At 40.4% G+C, this 24,239-nt stretch overlaps 2 protein-coding genes and 1 pseudogene across 14 annotated transcripts in view; 2 read left to right on the plus strand and 1 right to left on the minus strand.

The window, feature by feature from the left end:
- ACOX2 (acyl-CoA oxidase 2) overlaps positions 1-9,238 on the plus strand; it is a 33,570-nt gene extending 24,332 nt beyond the window's left edge. For 5 of the 6 annotated variants that reach the window (XM_053669580.1, XM_053669576.1, XM_053669579.1 and 2 more), the window contains 2 exons: positions 5,748-5,880; positions 9,097-9,238. In XM_053669580.1, the coding sequence (XP_053525555.1) occupies positions 5,748-5,880; positions 9,097-9,159 (196 nt within the window). In that variant the 3' untranslated portion in view covers positions 9,160-9,238. Of the gene's footprint in view, positions 1-4,819; positions 4,888-5,747; positions 5,881-9,096 lie in introns of those variants that run through there. The other variant, XM_053669581.1, reaches the window with a different exon arrangement.
- A 1,761-nt stretch (positions 9,239-10,999) lies between these two features.
- KCTD6 (potassium channel tetramerization domain containing 6) lies at positions 11,000-21,186 on the minus strand. 8 transcript variants are annotated; one of them, XM_037137373.2, is made up of 4 exons: positions 20,951-21,186; positions 15,641-15,967; positions 13,947-14,050; positions 11,000-12,418 (listed from the first exon to the last, which is right to left on the minus strand). In XM_037137373.2, exons 3-4 carry the CDS (start codon positions 14,034-14,036, stop codon positions 11,732-11,734), a joined length of 777 nt encoding a protein of 258 aa, XP_036993268.1. In that variant the 5' UTR covers positions 14,037-14,050; positions 15,641-15,967; positions 20,951-21,186; the 3' UTR covers positions 11,000-11,731. The 8 variants fall into 8 exon arrangements, with proteins under 8 accessions (XP_036993268.1, XP_053525465.1, XP_036993271.1 ...); XM_053669490.1 differs by having other exon boundaries at positions 15,641-15,746; positions 20,853-21,186; XM_037137376.2 differs by having other exon boundaries at positions 13,947-14,015; positions 20,853-21,186.
- On the plus strand, positions 18,537-18,636 carry LOC119043415 (uncharacterized; annotated as a pseudogene).
- Positions 21,187-24,239: the final 3,053 nt, after the last annotated feature.

Below are 24,239 nucleotides of genomic sequence, written 5' to 3' on the forward strand. Positions count from 1 at the left end.
AGTTTAGGGTCATGACATACTAATGCAATGATTTAAAAACATATCAAAAACAAAGCTCCAACCTAACCAGGGTAATAGAAAAAACAGAAATTAAAACAATAGAAATTAGTCACCATTGTCAATTAACGTGAAAGATGGGTAACTTGAGAACACCACCTTTTCTGAGGAAACACGATGTTTGTACTGACTGGGCAGAGGAGGAGTGACTCACATGTGTGACTTTCCCCCCAGAACCTCCAAGAGTTCACGTTATTAGTAAAACTAAGAGAATTTTTTTTAAGTTTTTGAAACTTAAAAAATAATAATATATTCATGATGAAGGTTAAAAGAAGAAACTAGCCCTGGCCAGTGTAGCTCAGTGGATTGAGCATGGGCTGCAAACAAAAGGGTTGCCGGTTCGATTCCCCATCAGGGCACATGCCTGGGTTGCAGGCCAGGTCCCCAATAGGGGAAATGTGAGAGGCAAGCACACATTGATGTTTCTCTCCCTCTCTTTCTCCCTCCCCCTTCTCTCTAAAAGTAAATAAATAAAATCTTAAAAAGAAAAAATTGGACCAAATTATTTTATTTAGAACAGGATACAACATGTTGTATACCATTTATGACCCCATATAAGCACCTCACAGAGAGCTGGTGGTTGGTAAATGTTCAATTAAACCATCAAAAATATATTTAATACAATTATGCCCCAGGCATTGAACTCTTCCTTATATAACCAAGAATCCAGTGGTAGAAACCATTAATAGCATAATTGAGTATTGCACCATTTAAGGCCAAGTACACCCAACTTTCAAAATGCTTGGCATTTAAAAGCACATGAGGCCAACAACAGCACTGGTGATGAAACAGAGGAAGGGCCACCTTAACATCTCAAAGTGTGATTTTTTATCTACAACAACACTTCTAAGTGCTTGACTGGGCTCCAGAAACTTACCATTCAAGACAAGGCAGACAGCACTGATGCAAACAGACAATTTATGCAGGCATCAAACTCACAAATTAATTTACTCACATTTTGGTTTCTAAGTAACCTTCCTACTCCTATCGGGTAATTAATTAGGTATATAACAGACTTCATGCTTTTCTCAGTTCCATGTCACAATTCCCTGCCTTGATTATTCAGCGTCACCCTCAGGTTTCTGAAGTGACAAATGAAGGAGGGCACACTATTCTAAGTGACACTAAGAACCAGCTCTTTATGTAATGGAAATGAACTGACCCAAATAGTTTTTAGTTGTTTAAGTGATCATAAAACCTTAGTTGGGGGACTTCCAGGTAAAGGCAGCAGACTGAACATATGCATTCACTTGGTGCCCTCCTGAAACCTCACTAAAACATTGGCAAAGGAGTTAAGATTTTTACAAATGTGCAAACCCACAGAGAGAAAGAGAACAGGAAAAGAAACATGAAAGTTGGAAGGAGATGAATAGCAACTTAGCAGACCTGAGAAAAATGAATCATTCCCCAGAAGTGGGAACAGCAAGTTACACCACAGAAGCCTGAGAACTAGCAGAACTGTGGAACTGTGTCCCTCTGGCAATGGGGGTAAAGGTGACTGATAGGATGGGTTCAAAGTCTACTTCAGAAAGAGCTGAGTCCCCAGTTCCCCTCTGTGAGTAGTTTTAAGACTTCCTTGACCCTACCCTGGAAGACAAGTAATCCGAGGGTCTGTGAACTAGGGAACATCAGGCACAGCTGAGATTCAGGCTACCCCACAGAAAACAGGGGCTTCGGTAAATGTTTATAGGCCCAGTGCTGATGACCTCCTCCCCTAGACCTCTTTTCCCATGGTTCCCAGAAAACTGGCCGTTGGGCTACTTCCACACAGGAAGATAGTAACATGATCGTTCTCTTTAGAATCTGACCAGTCCAAAGGAGAGAGAGCTAAAGACTGATGCCAGGATCCCCAAATGTGCACCCAATGCGCCCCATAGTCACCCCACATGACAAGCACACCCAGACTTCTAATCAACTAGTTAGCGCCCCACTCTTAGCTATGCTTGACACCTGAGGAAAGCCCCAGACTGAGAGGCCAAAGCAAGGATGAGGCAACTCGAGGCACAAGAGAATCTTCAGCAACAAAAAAAATTTTTTTTTAAAAGATCGATAATATCTTCAAAGGGTCAGGAAGAGATATTGTAAGCATAAAATAAGAATTTTACTTCCTATGAAAAAGTAATGGAGAAAAAGAAGAGCTCTATGAAATTAAACAATGAGAGTGGCAATGAAAAACTCAACCGAAAGACTGAAAGATGAAATTGCAGAAATCTCAAAAGAAAGCAAGACAACAAAAATAGGAGAGAAAAAAATAAAAATAAAAATAAAAATAGTGAAAGGACTGGTCCAAACTGTCCATTGTCTAGAAAACAGGTCTAGAGACAGAACACAGAGAAAACGGGAGGAACAGATCACTAATAAGGTGATTCAAGAAAACACTCCTCCAATGAGGGATATGAGTTTCAGACTGAAAAGGGCACAAATGCTTACAGCCTAGGAGAGGAGACAAACACAGGCGTAAAATGTAAGTCAAATATACGATGTACCAAATAGCGATAGATGATATGAAGAAGCGGATAGCAGGAAAAGGGGATCAGGAGTGCTGGGGGTGAGATGGGAGGTGACTGTAATTTAAATAGGTCAAAGAAGGCCACCAAGGGAGGGTGACATTTGAGAAATGCTCTGAAGGGGGGCAGGTGAGATGAGCCATGCATGTAGCTGGCTGGGAAAAGGGCATTCCAAGCAAAGAATAAGTACAAATGTCAGAGGCCAGAGTATGACTGCCATGTCCATCCAGAGAACAGAGAAGAGGCCACAGAGGCTAGAAGGGCGTGACTGAGGTGGAGCATGACAGAAAAGGTCACAAAGTTAAGGGCATGCTGAGAGGGGCAAGGGAGGGGGTGTGGATTATTGCAAAGACTTAAGATTTTGGCTTTTACTTTGTGTGAGAATGGGAGGGTTTTGAGTGTAGGACAGACACAGTTTGATGTAATCTGACATATATTTTTAAGGTCTCATTCCAGCTGCCACATTAAGAACTGACTGGGGAGAGGAGACAAGAGGAAAAAGCAGGGAGACCAATTAGGAGGCTGCCACAATAATCCAGGAAAGAGATGAGAGTAGACTGGTCCAGGGTGATAGCATTGGAGGCGGTGGGGAGTAGTTAAAGCTGGGAAATATTCTGAAGATAAAAGAGGATTTGCTGACAGATTGGATATGGAATGTAACAGAGAGAGAGAGGAGTTCAGACTTTCGGCCAGGACAGAGGTGTCATTAACTATAAACAGGGAAGACTACAGGAGGGCCAAGCTGGGGCCTGTTGGACAGGAGAAGGTCTAGAAGACCAGGAGTTCAGTTTTGAAACATGAAGCTTAAAGGGCCTGTTAGAAATCATGTAAGATGTTAGTAAGCAGGTAAGTGAGACTGGGAAAGAAGGTTGGAAGTTACTGGCATATGGCTGGTATTTAAAGCCATGAGAAGATCTCACAAGGAGTGAGTGTATGAAGAAAAGAAGCCCAAGTACTGAGTCTTGGGCCCCTCCAGATATCATAATAGGGTGACTCTAATGAGAGGTATTCAGTGGAGTGGTGGGAGTGAAAACCTGAACAAATCTAGTTCAACAGAACAGGCAATAAGTGGAAACAGCAAGCATAAATGACACACTTTCAAGGAGTGTCATAAAGGGGGAGTCAAGACACTGGGTAGATGATGGAAACGGAGTCGAAGCTTATTTTTAAGATGGGAGAAATGACAGCACGTTTGTATCCTGATGGAAATGACCCAGTTTGTACCCTGACGGAAATTCTGATGTTGTAGGGCAGGGGTGTCAAACTCATTTTCACCGGGGGCCACGTCAGCCTCACGGTTGCCTTCAAAGGGCCACATGTAACTTTAGGACTGTGTGAATGTAACTACTCCTTAACTAGGGGCACGGAGCTCAGCGCTGTCGCCAGGCAGAAACAAGGTGCCTGGCAGGATAAAACAAGGTGGAGGGTTGGATTCGGCCCACGGGCCTTGTGTTTGCCACCTGTGTGGTAGGGGAGAAGGCAGAATTTCTGGAACATTGTTCTCTAGTAAACAAGAAAGGACTGGCCTGAGGTGGAAGCCTGGGCAGTTGACTTGTACTAAGAGAAATAGCACTGTATGTATAAATGAGTAGGTGGGAACTTACGAAAATGCTCTTAACCACTTTTATGTTATCAGTGGAATAGGAAGCAAAGTCATTTAGGTAAGAGTTGGAGAGGTGGGGAGTGTAGGTCGAGGAAGTGTGAAATAATCATCCAAGAATGAAGAGGTAAATGAACTAGAGCACTGCAATAGGACTGCTGGGCAACAATAAGGGCCTGCTTCAGCACTGACTACCTGGGTCAGTGTTGGTTCTCCCGGCCACAGCTACAAAGGTGGCGGCACAAAGTCAGCAGAAAATCAAAGATAACGAGGGATGGGGTTTTGCCAGACATGTAGGACAAAGCAAGAAAAATTACTGAATATATTTTTGAGGAAGTGAACATACAAACCATGAAATTTCAGTTGGATAAGGAGGAAAGTGAGACCACAAGGGGGTAAAGGGCATTTATACAGGTGGTAGGTGCCAGAAGGGTCAAAGAATTCTATACAACTCTATATGAAATCACTTCGCAATGATGATACAGGGTCATGCAGAAAGGATTAAAATAGACACAGCATCCCAGTCACCTCCAATGCTTTGTGAAACAAGAGTTAGGGAAGAGTGTAAACAAATGATTCATTATTATATTTTATGTCCTATGCTAAAAAAAGAAGGCAAGCATGTGAACATTTTTAAAAATACTTCATTCAATAGGTTAAAAGAAAACACATCTTGTTGCTTGAAAGGGAAAAATGAATACAGAAGTCAGAACACAAGAGGGGGTAAGCTCAAGAGATGGGGGTCGGAGAATGGAGCGTGGCTGAGGTTTTCTGAGAAGTTGCAGACGTTGGTGACGAGTCCTGGTGTGTGATCTTGGCAGAGTGACAGAGGCTGCAGAACAAGGTCAATGGGGTGGCAGATTTGAGGGACTGAGAAGCTAGGTGTTAGAGGCACGCCCGCCCGCACAGCATTGCAATCGCTAAGAATTAGTGACGGCAGAGCTGGAGGGAGAGTGGGGGGCCCGAAGGTGGGTCACTGTAACGGGGGAGATGTGGCGGGAACCCGGCTCGGCTGTGAGCAGGACACACAGAATCCGTAATAACGTATAGGATGTGTGTGGTCATAATCTAAGTACTGAATATTAGTTTGGCCAAAACTGGGAAGCAGGAAGGGGAAGGGGAGGAAGCATAGGTTGGGGTGGGGGGATGACTGACAGGGCTGAGAAGAAGGGTGCTAAAAATAAATCCTCATCTTTTGTAATGGAGAGTCAACATATAATATCTAAAAGTGAACAAACAAGAAACAAACACAAACAAGGTGTTTAGAGACATTCAGGTAAAAACCAAAAATATCAGTTAAAAGACTGAAACTGACTGCCTCTGGGTGGAGATGGGGTGTCCGGAGATGGAGGTGAGACAAGGACATGCTGATTTTAAATAACAAGCCTTAGAAAACTACTTGATTCTTTTACGCTGCACTATAACTGATCAACAGTAAAAACTTGAAAAAAAAAGAAAACTGACTTGTTCAAAAGTAAATAATGATGTAACCTCTAATTAGGTGTTATTATTCACCATCCCAGATTAATCAGATTCATAAGAGCAGTCTAAAATACTCACAAACTCTTTTTTTTCCCCCTCAGGAAGGATGCCATCTCGTTAACTGATGCTTTCGACTTCACAGATCAGTGTTTAAATTCGGCACTTGGCTGTTACGACGGAAATGTCTATGAACGTCTGTTCCACTGGGTTCAGACAGCACCAACCAATTCTCAGGTAGTTGAGTAGAACGCATTGTAAATTATGCAAGAGAGCAGAGAACAAGCAGTGACTGCACCTTCCCGTGTTTTCCCATTTTAATTGATTCCCACTAGGTTAGAAATCGCTTGGCATAGCATGTCTGCTTAAAATATTTTGAGAATACATAAAAGAAACTAGGAGCGGGGTGTGGCCTGGCAGGAACTCTGAGTCTGGACTATAATCAGCAAAGTGCACTGTTCAGAATTTGATAAAGGGAATTAAGAGGAAGATCCAAGCTTTAAATCATGGCTTGACACACTCAAGGACCTACACACCTAATGGCAAACTGGCTTTTAAGTAACAAAAATAAGATAAATCATACCTCATCTTATTTTTAGGCTCTTAACTCTGTTTCATGTTGATAAAAGTGGGTATTCACGGGCAATGAGAAGCTTGGATGGACTGGGGAGAGAGTCTTTCTCAGACCTGACTGCCTGCTAGAGAGGCCTCCTTCCTCTTCCCTTTAAGGAAGGCAATCCCAGGAACACAGAAAGCTGCTGCAGTGCCATCAGCAGCCCAGCAAAGCCCAGTCCATCACATTACAGTCCAGTACATTAACTGGAGTGAAGAAACAAACTGGGTATTTAGAATCTGAGGATCAATATTCTAGGAACACACAGATTATTTTAATTTCTACCATGAAAATATGTTGCTCAGATGGTGAAGCGTACTCTTTTACCTCTTAGGTCAAATTTCAGAAAAGGTGCCTTAACACCTCATCAAATTGGCAACTCTCAGGCTTTCATTCACACCTACCATAGTGTTAGACTTGCTCTTCACATTTTGCATTCTGTCATACCTCAGAACTTAATTTAATGGATCATCTAAAGTTATAACACAACGGGCTATGCCCAAGATGGTTGGCCAATCCATCCTCATCCATTCTCTTACAGAAGGCCAAACCATTTCGGTCATTCTCTGACTCTAGGAAGGCATCCTTTTGACTACAAGGAAATAGAAAAAACTTACTAAAGAAGGCATGATACATTTACTGCTTAGTACAGTTAAGCTAACACTAGCTAGTTGTTTTCAACTAGCTAACACTAGTTGTTCGAGCTAACCTGAATGTTTTACTCTTTACTTTCTAATATTTAAATCCTGGCATGAAACTACTGCAGTTCCCCCACTCCAGAACAGCTCCTGTGGACTGAAGATAAATGTATGCCTTTTGGTGCTCCAGAGAAAAACCTACCTTGCTGTGACCCCTGTCAGGAAGTGCAGACATAACCTACTCAAACCTGTTTACTAGCACTGCACAAGGAAACACGCCAGTTCTTCTGACTCCTCATGTTCACTAAAGCACACAGGGAACTTTCTTATTCTTTTGCTGTTTCTAATAGTTATTTTAAAAGCATTTACTCTGGACACTATATGAGGGCAGGCTAAATGACAGGCGTGACTGATTCACAGCATCAACAGACTTGGTAAAATGTTGATGTACTTCACCCCATTCACTTTTCCCTTTTCTTTCTCGCCTGCCACTTCACTGCGAACAAAGATGGAGTCTTCAACTTCCTAACTCTAGGATCTATCACAGAGAGTAGACTGAATTTATGGAGGAAACATGGTTTTAAGACCTGCACAGTAAGATGAAGGAACCTGGTACATACACAACATTGCAGACCTCGCCATCCTAGCTTCCATTACCTTGCTAAAAAGGTGACAGGCACAGCAATGTGGCTCTTTCATGAAAGCAGTTTAACAACTGAGATTATAAATGACCTTGGAGAACTATTTCCAGTTAGTTAAAATGACACTCAGTTGACTGCTATAGAGCCACATGGTCTTACATTTCTGGCTCCTCAGAGGAGCAAAATGGCACCTTTAATGTGTATTTTTTTAATCTGCTGTAGATAATTTTGAAACTGCAGTAAAAGGCATTTTTCATTTGCACTAGTTGAAAAAAGTACACTACGCATATTTCAAATAAATTAAAATAGCTATGTTAAAACATGCCTTGTTGACATAAATGAGCAAATGGGGATCTATTTCACTAACATTTTCCACCAAAAGAAAAGGTACCATGCTAAATTAAATATCTCAGAATCCTAAGCCAGTCTCTCTTCTGTCTGGGAAGGTAAGTGATGAGCTTTCTCCCAAGACTGAATGATGCACTATCCCATGGTTTAGTTGAGCCATGGTGTCTGGTTTATTGGCCTTTTCCCTGTCTGGTTGCTATTTCAAGCCAGTTTTTCCAAAGTGAACAGCAAAAAGCTCTTACCCCTCCTCACATGAACTCGTATCTAAGTGATTTCCTACAGATGCAAGCAGTGGAGGAAATACTGGGCATGATCTCAAAACAAGATTCCTATTTCCCCGAAATTATTCTATTGTAAAAGTTTGTCCAGGTAGTTGCTAGATGCATTAATAGACACAGTTACTGAGTCATTCACTCACTCAACATATTTACTGAGCAAATACTATGTGCAAGAAACTATTCTAGGTTCTAAGGATACAGTGGAGAACAAGAGTTATAGACACTGTCTTCAAGAGTTTTAGCCTTGTAATAAACAAGTAAATATTACAAAAGATGAGAATAGGGCTATGAAGGAACAAATCAAGATATTATATTAGAAAGTAATGGGGAGCCCTGACAGGAGTGGTTCAGAGGACTGGGTGTCACCCCGCAAACCAAAAGCCCGCTGGTTCAATTTCCATTCAGGGCACGTGCCTGGGCTGTGGGTTTAGTCCCCAGTCGGGACACATGACAAGAGGCAACCAATGATGTTTCTCACATAAAAGTTCCTCTCTCTCTCTTTCTCCCACTCTCAATCTCTCTAAAAAAAAACAAATAAATAACATCTTTTTCAAAAAATGAAGAAAATAGGGAGAACCTATTCTGACACAGAATCTTACTTGATTCCACCTTCTCATTCCTTGGTTTATGGTTAATGTTCAATTTCAAGGAGCCTCAAAGAGTTGAGTTCTTTATTTGTATTAAATTCCAAAAGCAAATGATAACTGTGTTTTTCAGTTGGCCACCTGCACCCACAATTTAAAATCTGCTTAATGAAGAATGCCCTTTCAAAAAAATATTTCTCCATATGTTCACATAAAATAAATTTTTAAAATAATTTTTTAAATTAAGGATCTTTTGTAATATTAATTTTGAAACTCAAAACAATTTGAAATTAAGTTATTAATTCTGGCACAAATATTCTGTCTTAATAATACACTTCTTTCTACAAACAGGAGAACCCTGCCTACGAGAAATATCTAAGACCACTACTACAAAGTTGGAGATCCAAGCTATAAGATAATCAACAGCATTCAAGAAGCACCATGATGTGATAATGGTAGTACGGCATACATATCATTAAAATTTTAAAGTACATATATGTGTACTTTTTAAAGTCATTACCTTCTAGAGAAAGTCTGAAGTGAATGAAATACCCATGATTTACTTCAAAATAATCCATGTGGAAAAAAAGGGGTGAATGAATAATTGTTGATGTTAATCAATGGGTACATGGGTGTTTAAGCTATCCTCTCTTCTAAATATGTTTGAAATTTCCCGCAATAAAACATAGTAGCAGTATCCAATTGTAGCATATAGTTTGTTAAATGGCAGGGACTCATTAGTTTTTATTTGTATCTATAGCACACACTTTTCCAAGGGTTTAAAAGGACACACATGCACAACACAACCCTTTTCCGAAAGTGCCTATACCTGGTGTAACCCAAATATATTGCACAGCCCTAAGACTGCAACTAAGTATCAATTATTTTAAAATCAACTCTTCCACAGAAAATTAAAATGAGTAAAAGAAATAATTGTGTTAAATTACCCAAATATACTCAAACTACATTTTTCATGTCATTTTCAGTTGCCTCAGCAAATAAAACACTGAAAATTAAATGCCACCAGACAAATTAAATTGCAAAATATCTTAGTTGGCTACTTTTCCTAACCAACTTGTATAAATATTCAGTTGTTAATTATAATTAATAAATCTGGGAAATTTTACCAAAAGCAAACTTATCTCCAGTAAACTGGACAAGGAAGAGACCACATAAGTTTTAACTTTTAAAACCTTGGAAGGGCAAATATTATTCTCATTTCCATACTGGTTTTCAAATCAAATAATTTTATCTCACGTTCACCTCAGCTACCTTAATAACACATAAGAGGCTTGGGTTTGTTTTTTTTTTTAAGGTAACCATTAATCAGTTTAAAGTAGGAGGCAATTTTCTCAAAATACAACCTCATAGTGGTACATTTACTGAAACTACAGTAACCTGCCAATAACGTTAAGGAATTTTAGTTTGAAAGAGGGGTAAATCATAGGTTTCTGAATGGTAGTCATTTGTCAAATCTTAAATAAATTTTCTAGAGACTGGCAAAAATGAATGAAGGTATTTTCATCCTCCTTTCAGAGGCAGAATCTCAGAGGAAAAAAGAGTGATCTGCCTTAGGGCAAAGAGCCTTAGAACTTTCCTCCCACAGTAGGAGGAAGATACTGCCAGACTTCCTTTTAGAAGGTGTTCTAGCAAACTAGCAAGTCTCACTACAGTTAAACATAACCCTCCCTGTGAGTAACTTCCAAGAAACAGAATCAAATGAACCACACAAAGAAAGACTACAGTGAAACAAATAAACGAACATCTACCTCCAACTATTCCAGATCCTTCATTCACTGCAGTTTATTTCTTCTCCTCCTTTCTTTATTATTAAAGAAATAACTTTAATAATAAAATGTACTTCTGGGTCACCATAATATAAAAGAATAAAGTAGCTGAAAAGTCAGTTTGTCCCCATACTCAACACAATGTTAGGATAAGGGTCATGTTCAGAACTATGACAAATGGCAGATTGTTGAAGAAAAACCTTTAATCCTCAACATAAATTTGACAAAATTTGTCAAAAAGTATGTTCACTGTTCAAAATGTACTCTTTTAGACAAAATTAGTAATCTCATCTATTCCTGCTTTAAAAACACAGCAAAGTTCTATAAACCATATCCTAAGGTTCCATCGAGACCTCTTGAATCAGATACCAGTGTGCCTGGGTAGTGTATATTGCTACTTAAAACAATGTATACTTTAGACAAGGAATGATTTTCCCCCCAAAGTAACAACAGTCACAAATACAAACTCAATTTTTCTATTTCACTTTTTATTAGTTCTTTTTTTTTTCCTGGTAGACAGTATACTTGGGAATTAATACTGCACCAGGCACAAGAAGTTAAGATGTCTACCACAGGGACATTTTGTATTCAGAATCCAATATAAATATTTCTAGTCAGACATTTCCATGGCTACAGATATTTGGTTGCTTGATTCATATGCATAGAAAGAAACAGTTGTCATAACTGTAAAAAGCAGTACTTAACAAGTACTTTTAAATGATTAGAACAGTTTTCCTTTAATATTACGATACAGCTTATTGGTCTGGAAACTAGGTCATCCTGCATGATGTTTTGATTTTTGTCAAAAGCATCATGAGTACTCTGTTTATTCTTTCATTCCTGCATGTTTTAGTCTTCGAGTTGAGCTAGGGACTATTTAATCAAAAATCATTTTAGCACTGTAATAATAAGGGAAAAAAAGCTCTGTTAAGGGTAGATTATATACCATAATAATTTCAGACTTCTTTTTATAAAAAAGGTATCTGGAGGCTCTGAACAGGCACATGCATACTCAGGGCAAAGTGAACAAAACATAGAGAATTCTGCTAAAGCACAAAACTTTCTTCTGGTCTTCAATGCCTGCAAATAAATACAAAAAATTTTTTCCTTAAATCCCACACTGTGATTAAAAAAAAATTAATCAGTCTTTTCCATCTACTGGAGAGTCAGTTTCCAGAAACTTTCCCCAGGGTTAGAGATCAATCATCTGTCTTCCGGGCCAACCTACAGAAAGTCCAGTTGTGCTCCACTGTGTTCTCATTGGCCCGCTCGCTCATGTGATGCACCCGGGTGTTGCGGATCGTGAAGCCTTGTTTTGTGATATATTCCATCAGGTGGACACGCAGAGAAACTTCCTGGTGGTAATCACAGGGTCCAAAAGTGAAGGAAACCTGACAGTCTCTGGTGTCCATCATGTGCTTATTCCACTTGGTAAAATAGTTTGAGATACCTTCTAGTAACGAATGGACCTTGGTGGTGATGGTTAATTGGGTTATGATGACAGCTACTGGATTGGAGTACTTAGAAAGCTTCCGAGTACTAGATAGCTCCACGACTTCTTCAAAAGTATCCATAGGATACAAAGGCTTAGGGTCATTGAGACACTGAATCAAGGGCTCGATTTGATAAAAATCTGCTTCCTTACGAAGCAGATCAAATTCCTTAAAATCCAGGGGTAAGGTCAACTCTGAAGTTCTTAAGAAGTTGAGGACATATCTGAAAAGAGGTCCATCTCGATCAATGAAGTAATTGCCTTGAGGGTCTCGAGCTGTGGGGAAGTCCCCCCCAAACATAGCTCCAAGCATGGAATCTGGGTATCGCGTCAATGTGGTGAGGGACGTTGTGTACAAGTGTCCACCTACATTTAACGTGACTGGGTCAGTCATCTGAAATTTTTTAAAAAAATGATTAGTCACCTGAAAGTTTTAAAATTCTAACTTTGACAAATTAAGAAAAATGATAACAAGCAAAGCAAAAGATCCCTTCAGGCAATAAGTTATTTAGCAATCCTATTATGCAAAACAGCTTTACTTTCAGTGATTAAATCCACCTAGATGCAGGGATCAAACATATGCTTTCAATAGGGAAAAAAGGGATGAATCTAATTCTTTAAAGACATGCTAAGAAATAAGAGTATGACTTCCAAAGCCATTTAATTTCAAGCCCAGTATCTAAAAAGAAGCAGAGTACCATATTCTGCCACGTACAATGTGCCCCCGTGTTTTTGGCCCAAACTTTCAGGGAAAAAAACCTTTCATTTTATTTTTTAAATTCAATTATTTATTTATATTTAGATACTTGTTTTTGGTATTATAAAAGAATTTCGGCATTTATTTTTTAACATATTACGGTACAAGAACTTTTAAGTAACAAATAACTACAAAACACAACAGACACAGGCATTTCAGGTACTACACATGCATGATGCACACCCCAAAATTGGGACAAAATAGTGCACATTATACATGGCAATATACAGTGTATTACGGAAAGACAAAGGCCAAACTAAAATAAACTAATTTAAATGTTTCCATTTAAAAGAGACTTTCATTTTTCTTAACTCAATTTGACATAAAATAGGCAAAAAAAATGATTTGATAAAGAAAGAATCTACTTTTGATATTTCTTTTGTTTCTCCTTCATCAAAAATGGGGGAAAATCATGAAATTTATTTTAAAGATAAAAATCTGTACAGACCTAATCTTCATAATTTTTTCATGGCAATAACAGTGGCAAATACCAAGTTAAAATACACAGTTTGATTAACAAAATTGCATATACCAGCAACTTTCAATTTCAAAATCTGACAGTGTATTCACTTTTGTAACATTAATGTTGCAATCTGGCTTTTAGTTTTGAAAAGCAAGCTTCTCTAAATACTATATACCTTCAGTTTTAGAAATCATATTTAAGAAAACATATTAATACAGACAGATGGACAACATACTAGGCAAGTAAAATATTTCTTACCAAAGGCAAAGAATAATAGGAAGATACATACCATACATATGTAAAGACAGTACAAGTGGGAGAAGTGGCACCTTCCCAGTGGTTAACCTCCCAAACCACAAGGAAATGTCCTCTGTACCTACTAGACCCTTTTCATAGACTGCTCTATGAAGGAAAAGTGTTAAGAGCAATTTTAAAGACCAAAAAATCATCATGATCTCTCTCAAATAAGTGATTAATTATAAAGTTACTTTGAGAGTCCAAACTGAGTTTGCTTACATAAAAACACCAAACCAAACAAAACACCCCCCAAATACATCCTAAACGAATTAACGGGGGGGTTGCACCAATAATTTTCACTTTCACAAGATGTACAGTATTGTACCTAAGAATAAATCAGAAGGGATAAAGACATAAAAAAAATAATTTGACAGCCTTCAAAATGCATCTGCAGAGGCCTCTTACCATATAGCCCCAGTCTCCATTATCCATCTGCTCCAGCACAGCGTCTGGGGAGCCCAGGTTCCAGGGAAACTTGGGGAGAAGAAAAGACATGACAGCGCGTGTAACTATGAAAACAGAGAAGGAAAGAACTCTATTTTCTCTCCCTCTCTCCTTCCTTTCCCCTCTAAAGATAAATAAATAAAATCTTTAAAAAAAAAAAAAAAAAGAAAACAGAGAAGGTTTTTACACCCCACAGGTCAGGCGAAACACCAGAAAACTATTCATTTTTGCTCAATTAAAAACTGCCACAGGGCAGTCTTGGCTGGTGTGGCTCAGTGGACTGATAGCTGGCCTGCTAATCACAAAGTCACCAGTTCGATTCCCAGTCACGGCGCATGCCTGGTTTGCAGGCCAGGTCCCCAGTTGGGAGAGCGCAAGAGGCAGCCCATTTACATCTCTTACACCAGTGTTTCTCTCCCTCTTTCTCTCCTTCCCTTCCCCTCTCTCTAAAAATAAATAAATAAAACCCTTATTTAAAAAAAACTGCTACAGGGCAAAGATCTGAAGAAGAAAGCATTTCTCTAAGGCAGTGATTTTCAAATGATGTGCAGCACGAGTTTTTAAAACATGTGGTACCTGACTATTCAGTCAGAGGCACTGGCCTCTTTTCCCTCAGACTGTCAAAAAAAGACAACAGCCACTACAACAACAGCCATCCAATATGAATGAATCAAAATTATACCTTTTTTTTTTGCAGATTGGCAAAAAAATAATATATTTTTGGGGTTTCCACCAAACTCTACAGAGAAAGAATTATCCTATGCTTAAAGGAGGAAGAGCCCAGCAGTAAACTACTCATTCAAATCCTACCTATATTCTCCAAAAATTCAATATTTAGAATTTCTATAGTAGAACATTATGATTAACTCTACAACTTTATCCTTATACTTATCATGATCCTTATCAAAAAGGCTGTGTACAGCCCTGGCTGGTGTAGCTCAGTGGATTGAGCGCGGGCCTGCGAACCACACTATTGCGGTTCAATTCCCAGTCAGGGCACATGCCTGGGTTGCAGGCCGGTTCCCTGCAGGCCATTTCCCAGCAGGGGACGCACGAAAGGCAACCATACATTGATGTTTCTCTCCCTCTCTCCTTCTCTTCCCCTCTAAAGATAAATAAATAAAATGTTTAAAAAAAAAAAAGGCTGTGTACAAGAAAGGAAGAAAAAAACCACTCTTCTTCATCAGCATTTCAGCTATACAAACTTAACACCTGGATAAAAGCATTAAAAACTATAAACCTCCAAGACACCAGTACTGCTTTGCAAGAGAAGTACACCAGAATGATATTTATTCCATAACAGAAAAACTAATTATACTTTTAATACTAATACATGTCATGTTATATAATAATCAAAACGAATAGAAAATAATTTAAATGTCAAACCATTAGAGCACATTTGGGACAAAAAAGAACCTTATAAATCTGTTTGAAAGTCACTCAGCTGGCACTCAGGGAGAGCCAGGCTGAAGACGCTGATAAACACCCAGATACTAATGATGCCAGTCTGAACTGATCTGCAATTCCAAATTACTTCAACAGAGTCCCAGCTACTGAATAGCTTTAGTCAGTGCCCTCTCACACACATCATTCCCCAAATTAACCAGGAAAGCAAATTTCAAAAGCTGACGAGACAGTAAGAAACATGAACTTACCAGTATTTACCCAGGAAAAGCATTGGCTTTTTTACGTGATCTTTAAACAGATTCACTTTTCCCATTTCAGAGGAATCTGGCACACTATTCCCAGAACAGGCCCTGGCTACAGAAGATCACAAAGGCTCTTTCTCAAAAGGTCACTCAGGCATGTAGAGAACATTTGCATAGCACAGCATGGGCTGAAATCAGACCCTGAAGCATCTATTTCTTCACCTAGAAAATTCTTCAAAGCAAACAAGCTAGAATGTGGACCAGACGACACGCAGTCAGTTTTTATTCTCCACACTCAGCAGCTGGGTATAGATATAGATAGGCCTCCACATGCTAGAGGGGGAAAAGTAGAACCAATGTCAAATTCAGGGCTCTTGTGACAAGCTTTCATTCCTCACAAACAGTATCTGAAGTAAAGAGAACCAAAAACAGCTTTAACAATTTTTATTCAATAACTGATAAAACAGGTAACACTTTAAAAGGCCGGTCATCCAAAAGTTTTGGTAAGATGCTCATCTTTGGCATCTTCTTACCTCCCAAAGTATTCATTCCTGACAACCTCAAAAAGAATTCAGTCAACCAATATTTACTGTAGGTCAATAAGCATTATGTGCTATGTGGATACACAGAAACAGGAAAGGTACAAATCCCTGCCCTCATGGAGCTTTCAATCTATGAAGAAAAGCAATATGCAACACCTGAAGTACAGAACGCAATTCAAAAGTGCTGTTTATATAGCACTTCTATACAGATAGACTAGCAGAGGCTTTCTGGAAGAAAGAGCAAAAACAGTTCCATGTGGAAAAAATGGAGGACTTCTGGGAAGATCTTCCTCAGTAGACCTCAGCAGGGACATCTGGACAACCTGAGAGAGATTCTAGAATGAAGAAACATTTTAGGTAAAAGAGGAGGGGGCCTTCCTCTCTCACACACACATAACATCCCTGATACAGCAAGCAGAGCATGAATTACTAGCTTCATTTTAGAGAAGTAATGGATAAGTGACTTGCTCTAGGCCCCACAGATGGAAAGTAAAGGATTAAGAACTTGGATTTGCTGACTCCTAGTTTAGATCTTTCCATAAATCCCTTTCTTCTGTGGAAACTGAAAGAAACAGAACCCAAGAAACAAGAAACTGAAAGGATTAACTTCAGACGCCCTAAAACAGCTATTAACCCTATCCATCTTGTAGGGTTTTATTTACAAATTTAACAGTAATTCAGTCTAAGTGAGCGGTCGGTCATGAGTTTGTAAAAATTCCAGAGGCAAAAATAGCAAGAAGCTACTCACTAGTGGGACTAAAGGCTGCTGTCCTGTTTCTAAGGGAGGAACTCCAATACATGAATATTCAAGTGGTTGAATGAAAAACGGGGACCAAAGAAAGACAAGGGAGAAAACCAGACATCATTCATGTTATAGCTGTCATGCAATGTCTGTCCACCAGTAATTCTTTTTTGTTTCTTTTTCACTGCTAAATCAAAACAACATAACTTCTTGAGCAATCATAAAAAGAAAATTAGATGATGCTCCTGAATCTGTTCCACAGAAAAAGCCAAGGTTCTGTTCCCGTACAAAGATGTAATGAAACCTCAGGCTTAATAATTCAAGAGAGCAATTATGGTAATCTATATAAACCCATGTTTCTTAAAAAAGCAACCCAAACCTCCTTGCACTTGTGTACAAGATACATCAAAATAAAATGAAATTACTATTATTCACTTTCAATACCAATGACTAAACTACCCCCCAAAAATCAAACTGTTCACTAAAAAGTTTTAAGGGAAAAAATAATACTGATTAGTTTAAATTTTATCTCTACTCCTTACTTCTATTAAATATCCTCTATGGAAATGCTTAGATACAGCAAGAAACAAACCAAAAAAAGCAGGAACATTCTGGTCTTCCAACAGCTGAGTAATCAGCCTCTGAATTGATAACTATTAGGATCATCTCAGAAACAGTGCAGATGAATGAAATAGAACATAATCCAAAAGAATTTCCAGAATAGCTTCAATATCTTCTAAATCGTTTTCTGGATTTCCTGCTAACAATTAGAAAATGATTTATTTGCTTTTCATCTTTTCTCCCTTCTGGCACAGTCTCCAGTGGAGGGCTTAATGAGAAGTTAAATGACCACAAAACAAGCAGCAGAAGGAGATCTTGAAATGGGCATCAAAAATGGGCTTCTTATACTGATGAAGACTAAGAAAAACCTAGTATTTCAGAAAATTTGCCAGGAGTGGAGATTATGAGGGTAACAATGAAAACTCAAGCATAATTATACAGTTCAAAAAAAGGCTCCAGACCTTGTAAAATCAGTTCACCTGGAAAAAATATGACCTTTAGCCCAAATAAAATTCTTGTGGCAACAACTGGGTGAGGAATCCAAAAATATAACAGTACTGAGAAACACTTTTTTCACCCCCACTTACGCTTCAAAGGTTAAGGTATAAATTCTGTTAGCAGATAATTAAATTAAGAAAAAATGCTAAAGAATTTATAAAAGCCTTAAGAAAACTTCCTAAGAATTTTCCAAAGTAGCAAATCTGGAAAATACACAATTAAACAAGTTAATATCTTAAAGAAAAAACGCTGAAAGCCATTTTCCTCACTATTGCAGAATGGCAATTACAGGCTTCACAGTTATGATGAACTAATTGAACACAAATATCCTGGGTTTATTATTTCAAGTACAGACTAAGAATTCTCTGGGGCAAAAGTTCTACTCCTGCATAACAACTTATACATTGCAATACGCACACCTCCAAACTTGAATAAATAATAAAAACCTATAGCTACTGCCTTTTCAAATTTTCCAGGCAGCTCTTTTAAAATGCCTTTCTTTCACTTCTCGGGCTTTTGGCTAAGATCATGTGTAGTATCTGTTCTTATCAGTTTAAAAAGCCTTTCTAGGGCTCATTTCAAATTGGAGCAATATAGAGAAGATTACACGGCCCCTGCTCCAGGATGACACACAGGTTCCTGAAGTGTTCCGCATTATAAAAAGCAGAGAAAGAAAGGAAAGAAGGAAATAAAAGGCCTTTCTACTCTATTCTTTGTGCCTTGCATTCCGAAAAGGAGAGTCAGTAAACTTCATCTATACATACCTTTGAATTACCTTTGTATTGAATTTCTCTGTTCTTGAAATGTGGGATTTTGAAAGTGAAATACTTTTTATAGTAACTAGTTCAGCGACATCTAAAGGAGTGTTTTGGGCTAACACTCACATACAGGCTGTCACAAGTAGCCAGGCACACAGGAGAATGTGACTGTGATGTTAGGTTATCCTTAACTATACCTCTAAAGAAATGGTTTGTTTTTTTCCTAAAACATTCTTTTCTCTCTTCTCTCCACAAGGTCTAGAAGAAAGGCTAAGTTAAAAATTGACTTTAATACTAAAGAGCTATCACAAATAGTCACAAAATCATTAAATTCCTCTTACACCCACTCAGTTTCTACAGGACAAAACAAGATAATGCCACCTTCCCAAAAGCAGTAATACCACTCAGGCACAATACCAAGACAACAAGAGACCTACAGGGTAACAGGTCAGAACTAAGGCCCTGCAGTCACATGCAGGCCAGCACAGAGGAAAGAGAATGGGTTAAGATCCGTATCTTTCTGCTCTAATTCTACTTACGAAACCCTGATTAAACCCTGATTATGCCCAGCTGCTTCTCTGCAGAAAAGGAGAAAATAAGCAAGATCATGAATAGAAAACAATTTGTAAACTGGCCAGTATTAAACAAATGTGAAAATACGAGTGGCAGTATAAACAAAATTTCTGTGGTAAATTGAGAAACTTGAGAGTGTGAACACAAGTAATTTAGAGCACTGGCATGAAGACAGGACAAATATCAAAGAAAAGACCTCTTCATTCTCCCGTGCCCCAGAGCTCTAGAAGAGAGAACTACAGGTACAGGGAAGCAAGCATCCAGCTTTTACAGAGACCGCCAGACATCAGAACTCTTGACCACAGAAGGAACTTCTCGAAAGCATGACTCAGGATTATCTCCACGGTAAAGATGAATCCAAATACACATGTGTATTCCATCTTAAATAGAATCCACATATAAAAATCTAAAACCCCTTGAGGGATTCATAGAAAGATTGGCTCTAAGACTCCTTTATGTAGTAATGCTTTGGTTTCAATACTATTCACGAAAATTCAAATCACACAAACCTTAGGAATAGCATCTATAACCGCCCTGACCACTCAGTCTTTAATATTCATGGCATTACACAAAATGAAGTATTAGCGTGGATGGATGGTTCTCAACCAAAGAGCTAGTTTTCTCACCCTGCCAACCCTGTAGGTAAAATGATTTTCCTTTTCCTAGATACACACGTGTTCATTTGAAAACATCAGGCCTGTGCTTCCCCTAGCTCCTTCCTCTCCTGGAATCATTCACGTACTCGGGCATTTGTGACAGCAAAAAAGATGCACATGCCAATGGGAAATGGTAAGACATTTAGCCTACCCCAAACATTCTTAGCCAAACCAGGTGTCACTCAGGGTCTCTCTGCACCCAAACCTCATCTACCACTAAGTCCTAAAATTGGATTTACCAATTTGTTCTGGAACTGGTATAGTTAGACAGAAACTTGGTAACTTCAGCAGAATATCCCAACAGGATCTGTTTCATTTCTCCCGTCCTACCCTCGGACACAGCCTCCGCCACCGTCGGCCCGGCAGGTGCTTCAGAGGCTCCCCCGAACCGCGGCCATTTATCACTTCTGACATCGAGCACTAAAAATGCCATGACACACACAAATCTGAGCATGAAAAACTCAGCTGCTGTCAGAGCGTCTCTCTGGGACAGAAAAATCCCGAGGCAGGGCTCAGAAGCTCTACCGTAAGCTTCAAATTACCGCAAACGGGTGCAAACCACCCCCCAAAACAATCATTTTCGAGCACACCTCCAGGTGTCCCCGGCCGGGCGGTGCCTCGCTCCTGCCCCGCAGACGAAGTCCCCCCACCTCGACCCGGCCCCAGCAATGGGGCAGGAGATGCTCCGGGCCCGGGCAGAGGGCGCGCACTGAAGCCCGAACCGGGGTCCGCCGACAACACAGGTCCCCTCCCGGCCGGCCCCGGAATCCCGGCCCAAGCCCGGCCGCTCCGCTGCGGGAAGCCGCCGTGGGCCCGTGCCAGCCCCGGGGCGCGCCGCCCAGGCTCCCCTCGGTCCCCTCAGCGCGGCCCCGCCACCGCCCGATTCACCTCAACCGTGCTTCCCCTGCCGCTCCTCGCGGGCTTCTCCTCCGGCCGGGCCCTCCCGAGCCCCGGGGCCCCTAATCCCCCGGCCCGCCCCCACTCACTGCAAGGCGGTGGCGGCCGGGCCGGGAGACACCGGCTGCCGGAGAGAGTGAGCACAAGGACTAGCGAGCCCGCGCCCAGGGGCGGCGGCGGCGGCGGCAGCAGCGGCAGCGGCGGAGGGGACGACTGATCCCGCTCCCGGAGTTGCGGCTCCAGCCGCCGGGAGCGGGTGGCGCCTCCCAGCAGAGCCGCGGCGCCACGAGCGCGCGCGCCCCCTAATGACGGCGCGTGCCAGAGGCCGGAGGGCCGCGGGCCGAGGAACTCCGCAGGGCTCAGCCAGGCGGAACGTCAGTCCAGCTCCGTCGCAGCCCCGAGCCCCAGTCCCGCCCCCGAGACCCCGCCCCCAAACTCTAGGCCCCACCTAGAACCCGCGTGAGTCCTGCCTCCGCCTGCAATTTGGGATCAGCCCAGTCCTCCCGCAGTTTTCCCTGTGCCCGTCCTCAGACCTATTCTTGTTTTCTCACGAACCTGTGTGGTGTCCGGACCACATGCTAAGCCTAAGGGGTACAACGGCCATCAAGATGCAAGGGGTCCTAAATAGGAGAGAAAACAGACAAGACCCAGGAATCAAAATCATGACAAGTTTATGATATGTTGGGAGATGTCTGATTAAAGGAATTAGATAGGGAATAACAGGACAGGACCTCTGCTTTAGATGCAAAGCCAAGATCTGGACACTGGGCTTGTAGCAGAGCACCCCTGGAGTGGCCGTTGGTGGGGGAGTCGACTGTAATAAGGTCACATATCAGGCTTGGTGGACAAGATAGGGAAGGGTAGCCAGGCCTGAAGGGCCAACATGGGCAGCCAGATGGGGAGAAGGACAGAGCTGACTTCAGCAGAAAAAAAACAAAAACCAAAAAAAACGACCGGTACAAAGGCTCTGAGGCCAAAAGGCGCTGGCCCTACTTGAGTCTGGGCACCCGTATTGTCCTCCTTTCACCAGGAAGTGAGCCAGAACTGCAGAAGGTGGGGAATTACATAAAAGCCTCAGAACTAATTGGTCTCCAAGAAGAGACTCCTTCAAAATCCCATTTGCTCCTGCTAACCAGATGTCTCTCCCCTTCCTGGTGGTACCGGATATATATTTTGCCATTTTCCCTTCTCCACCAGGATAACCACTGGCCTTAGAAACTTACTTGTGTTTCATGTCTACATGTACATGAGCTGGCTGGCCTTTAACTTTTATCATATGATCAGTCATATCTGATACTTGGTTTTTCCCTGAAAACTTGCATTCATAGCTTAAATAAGTTCCGTACGCTTCATCAGTATAATAGAGTGCTACAATATCATATTTAACATACTAGGCGAGTTTACTAAAAAATGTGTGAGAAAATAAGCAGAGCACAAAATGGTATACATGATATAATCCTAATTTTATTTATAACAACATAAATATACATAAACAAACATTTTAAAGAAAATACAGCAAATCATTAATCATAGTTCTCTAGGTAGTAGGATGGAAATGTAGTGATTTACCACTTCTTAATGTTCTTCTGAATTTTCTATATTTTCTAGAATCAATATTGAATTTGTAATCAGGAAACTATAAAAAATCAGAGGTGTTTATTTTTTTCTACAAGAAAGACAATAGCAGCCCTGGCTGGTGTGGCTCAGTGGATTGAGCGCAGACCTGCAAAACAGGAGGTCACAGTTCGATTCCCAGTCAGGGCACATGCCTGGGTTGCAGGCCAGGTCCCCAGCAGGGGACATGGAGAAACAATCACACATTGATGTTTCTCTCCCCCTCTCTCCTTCCCTTCCCCTCTCTCTAAAAATAAATAAACTCTTTAAAAAAAAAAAGAAAAGAAAGACAATATTAAAGTTATCCAACACAGAGACCCCTAGGATTTGGTGCCACTGAAAAATCCAGATCTGCTCCTGGCTTACTGGTGTCTTCCAAAGAGTCATTTCCCCCTCTCAGAGTTTTTATTTCCCCAACTAAAAACAGTGGAGTAAAGCTGGTATGGCTCAGTGGATTGAGTGCCTGCCTTCAAACTGAAAAATTGCTGGTTCAACCCTGACCCCTGGGTCTGGGCATATGCCTCTATTGTGAACCAAGTCCCCAGTTGGGGACATCTCTCCCTCTCTTTCTCCCTCCCTTCCTCGCTCTCTGAAAGTAAATAAATACAATCTTAAAAAATAAAATAAAATCTTTTAAAAAACCGACTGAGTGGAATTAACTTTGTCAGTGGTTTCTTTTCTTTTTTAAAGATTTTTAGAGAGAGTAGAAGAGTAGAAGAAAGAGAGGGAGAGAAACTGTGTGGTTGCCTCTCGAGCGCTCCCCACTGCGGACCTGTCCTGTAATGGGGGCGTGTGCCCGAGTTTGGAATTGAACTCAAGACCCTTTGGTTTACAAGCCGGCACTCAGTCCAGGGAGCCATACCAGCCAGGATGTCAGTGGTTTCCACAAAACTATTCTTACATGTCTCAAAGTTTTTATTGCTATTATAAATTATATTTTCAAATTTATATTTTACAATGTATTGGTTGGTGGTTATTGAAATGCAATTGGTTTCCATATAATAATCTTGTATTTTGCAGACTTGAACTCTTCTTTAGTTCTAAGTTTATAGGCTCTCTTGAATTTTCTGTGTAAATATTCAGAGTCTTCATTTCCTTTTCCTTGTTTTACTGTACTGACTAAAATCTCCAGCACAATGTTGAATTATAATAATGATAGTGAACATTTCTATTCTGTTCTTGACTGTTTCTAACCTGTCACCATTGAATATGGTATTTGTTGTAGATTTTTGATAGATACCCTTTACTGAGGTACTATTATCCAGGTACTTTATCGAAGGAAGCACTATTGTGCTGTGTTATGAATGGGTGTTGAAATGTATCAAATGTGGGACTTTTCACCCTAATGTAATGAATTACAATTGTGGATTTTAATTACATTAAAACATCAATGAATTCCTGGAATAAACTTACCTTGATGATGTATTATGTTTTCAATATAGTGCTGCATGCTGTTTGCTAATATTTTACTTAGGGTTTTTGTGTCCATACTCATGAATGCGATATGTTTACTATTTTCCTTTCTTATTTTCTCCATGTGTGGTTTTACTGTCAAAGTTACATAAGCCTCATACAATAAATTAAGAAATGTTGTCTCTTCACTAGAGCAGCTTCTGTAAGACCTGGAGTTTGGATTTCCTTATAGGTTTCTCCTGTAAACCATCTTGGTTTAGAGCTTGGGAGTGAAAAGCATTTATACAGACACCTCAACCCACAATATTCAGTCTGGCCTCAGGGCCCGTCTCTCCACCTAAGCAGCATTTG

The sequence above is a fragment of the Artibeus jamaicensis genome, unplaced genomic scaffold (assembly GCF_021234435.1).
Source record: "Artibeus jamaicensis isolate MK-2021 breed Jamaican fruit bat unplaced genomic scaffold, CSHL_Jam_final contig_519, whole genome shotgun sequence".
NCBI classification, from domain to species: Eukaryota; Metazoa; Chordata; class Mammalia; order Chiroptera; family Phyllostomidae; genus Artibeus; species Artibeus jamaicensis.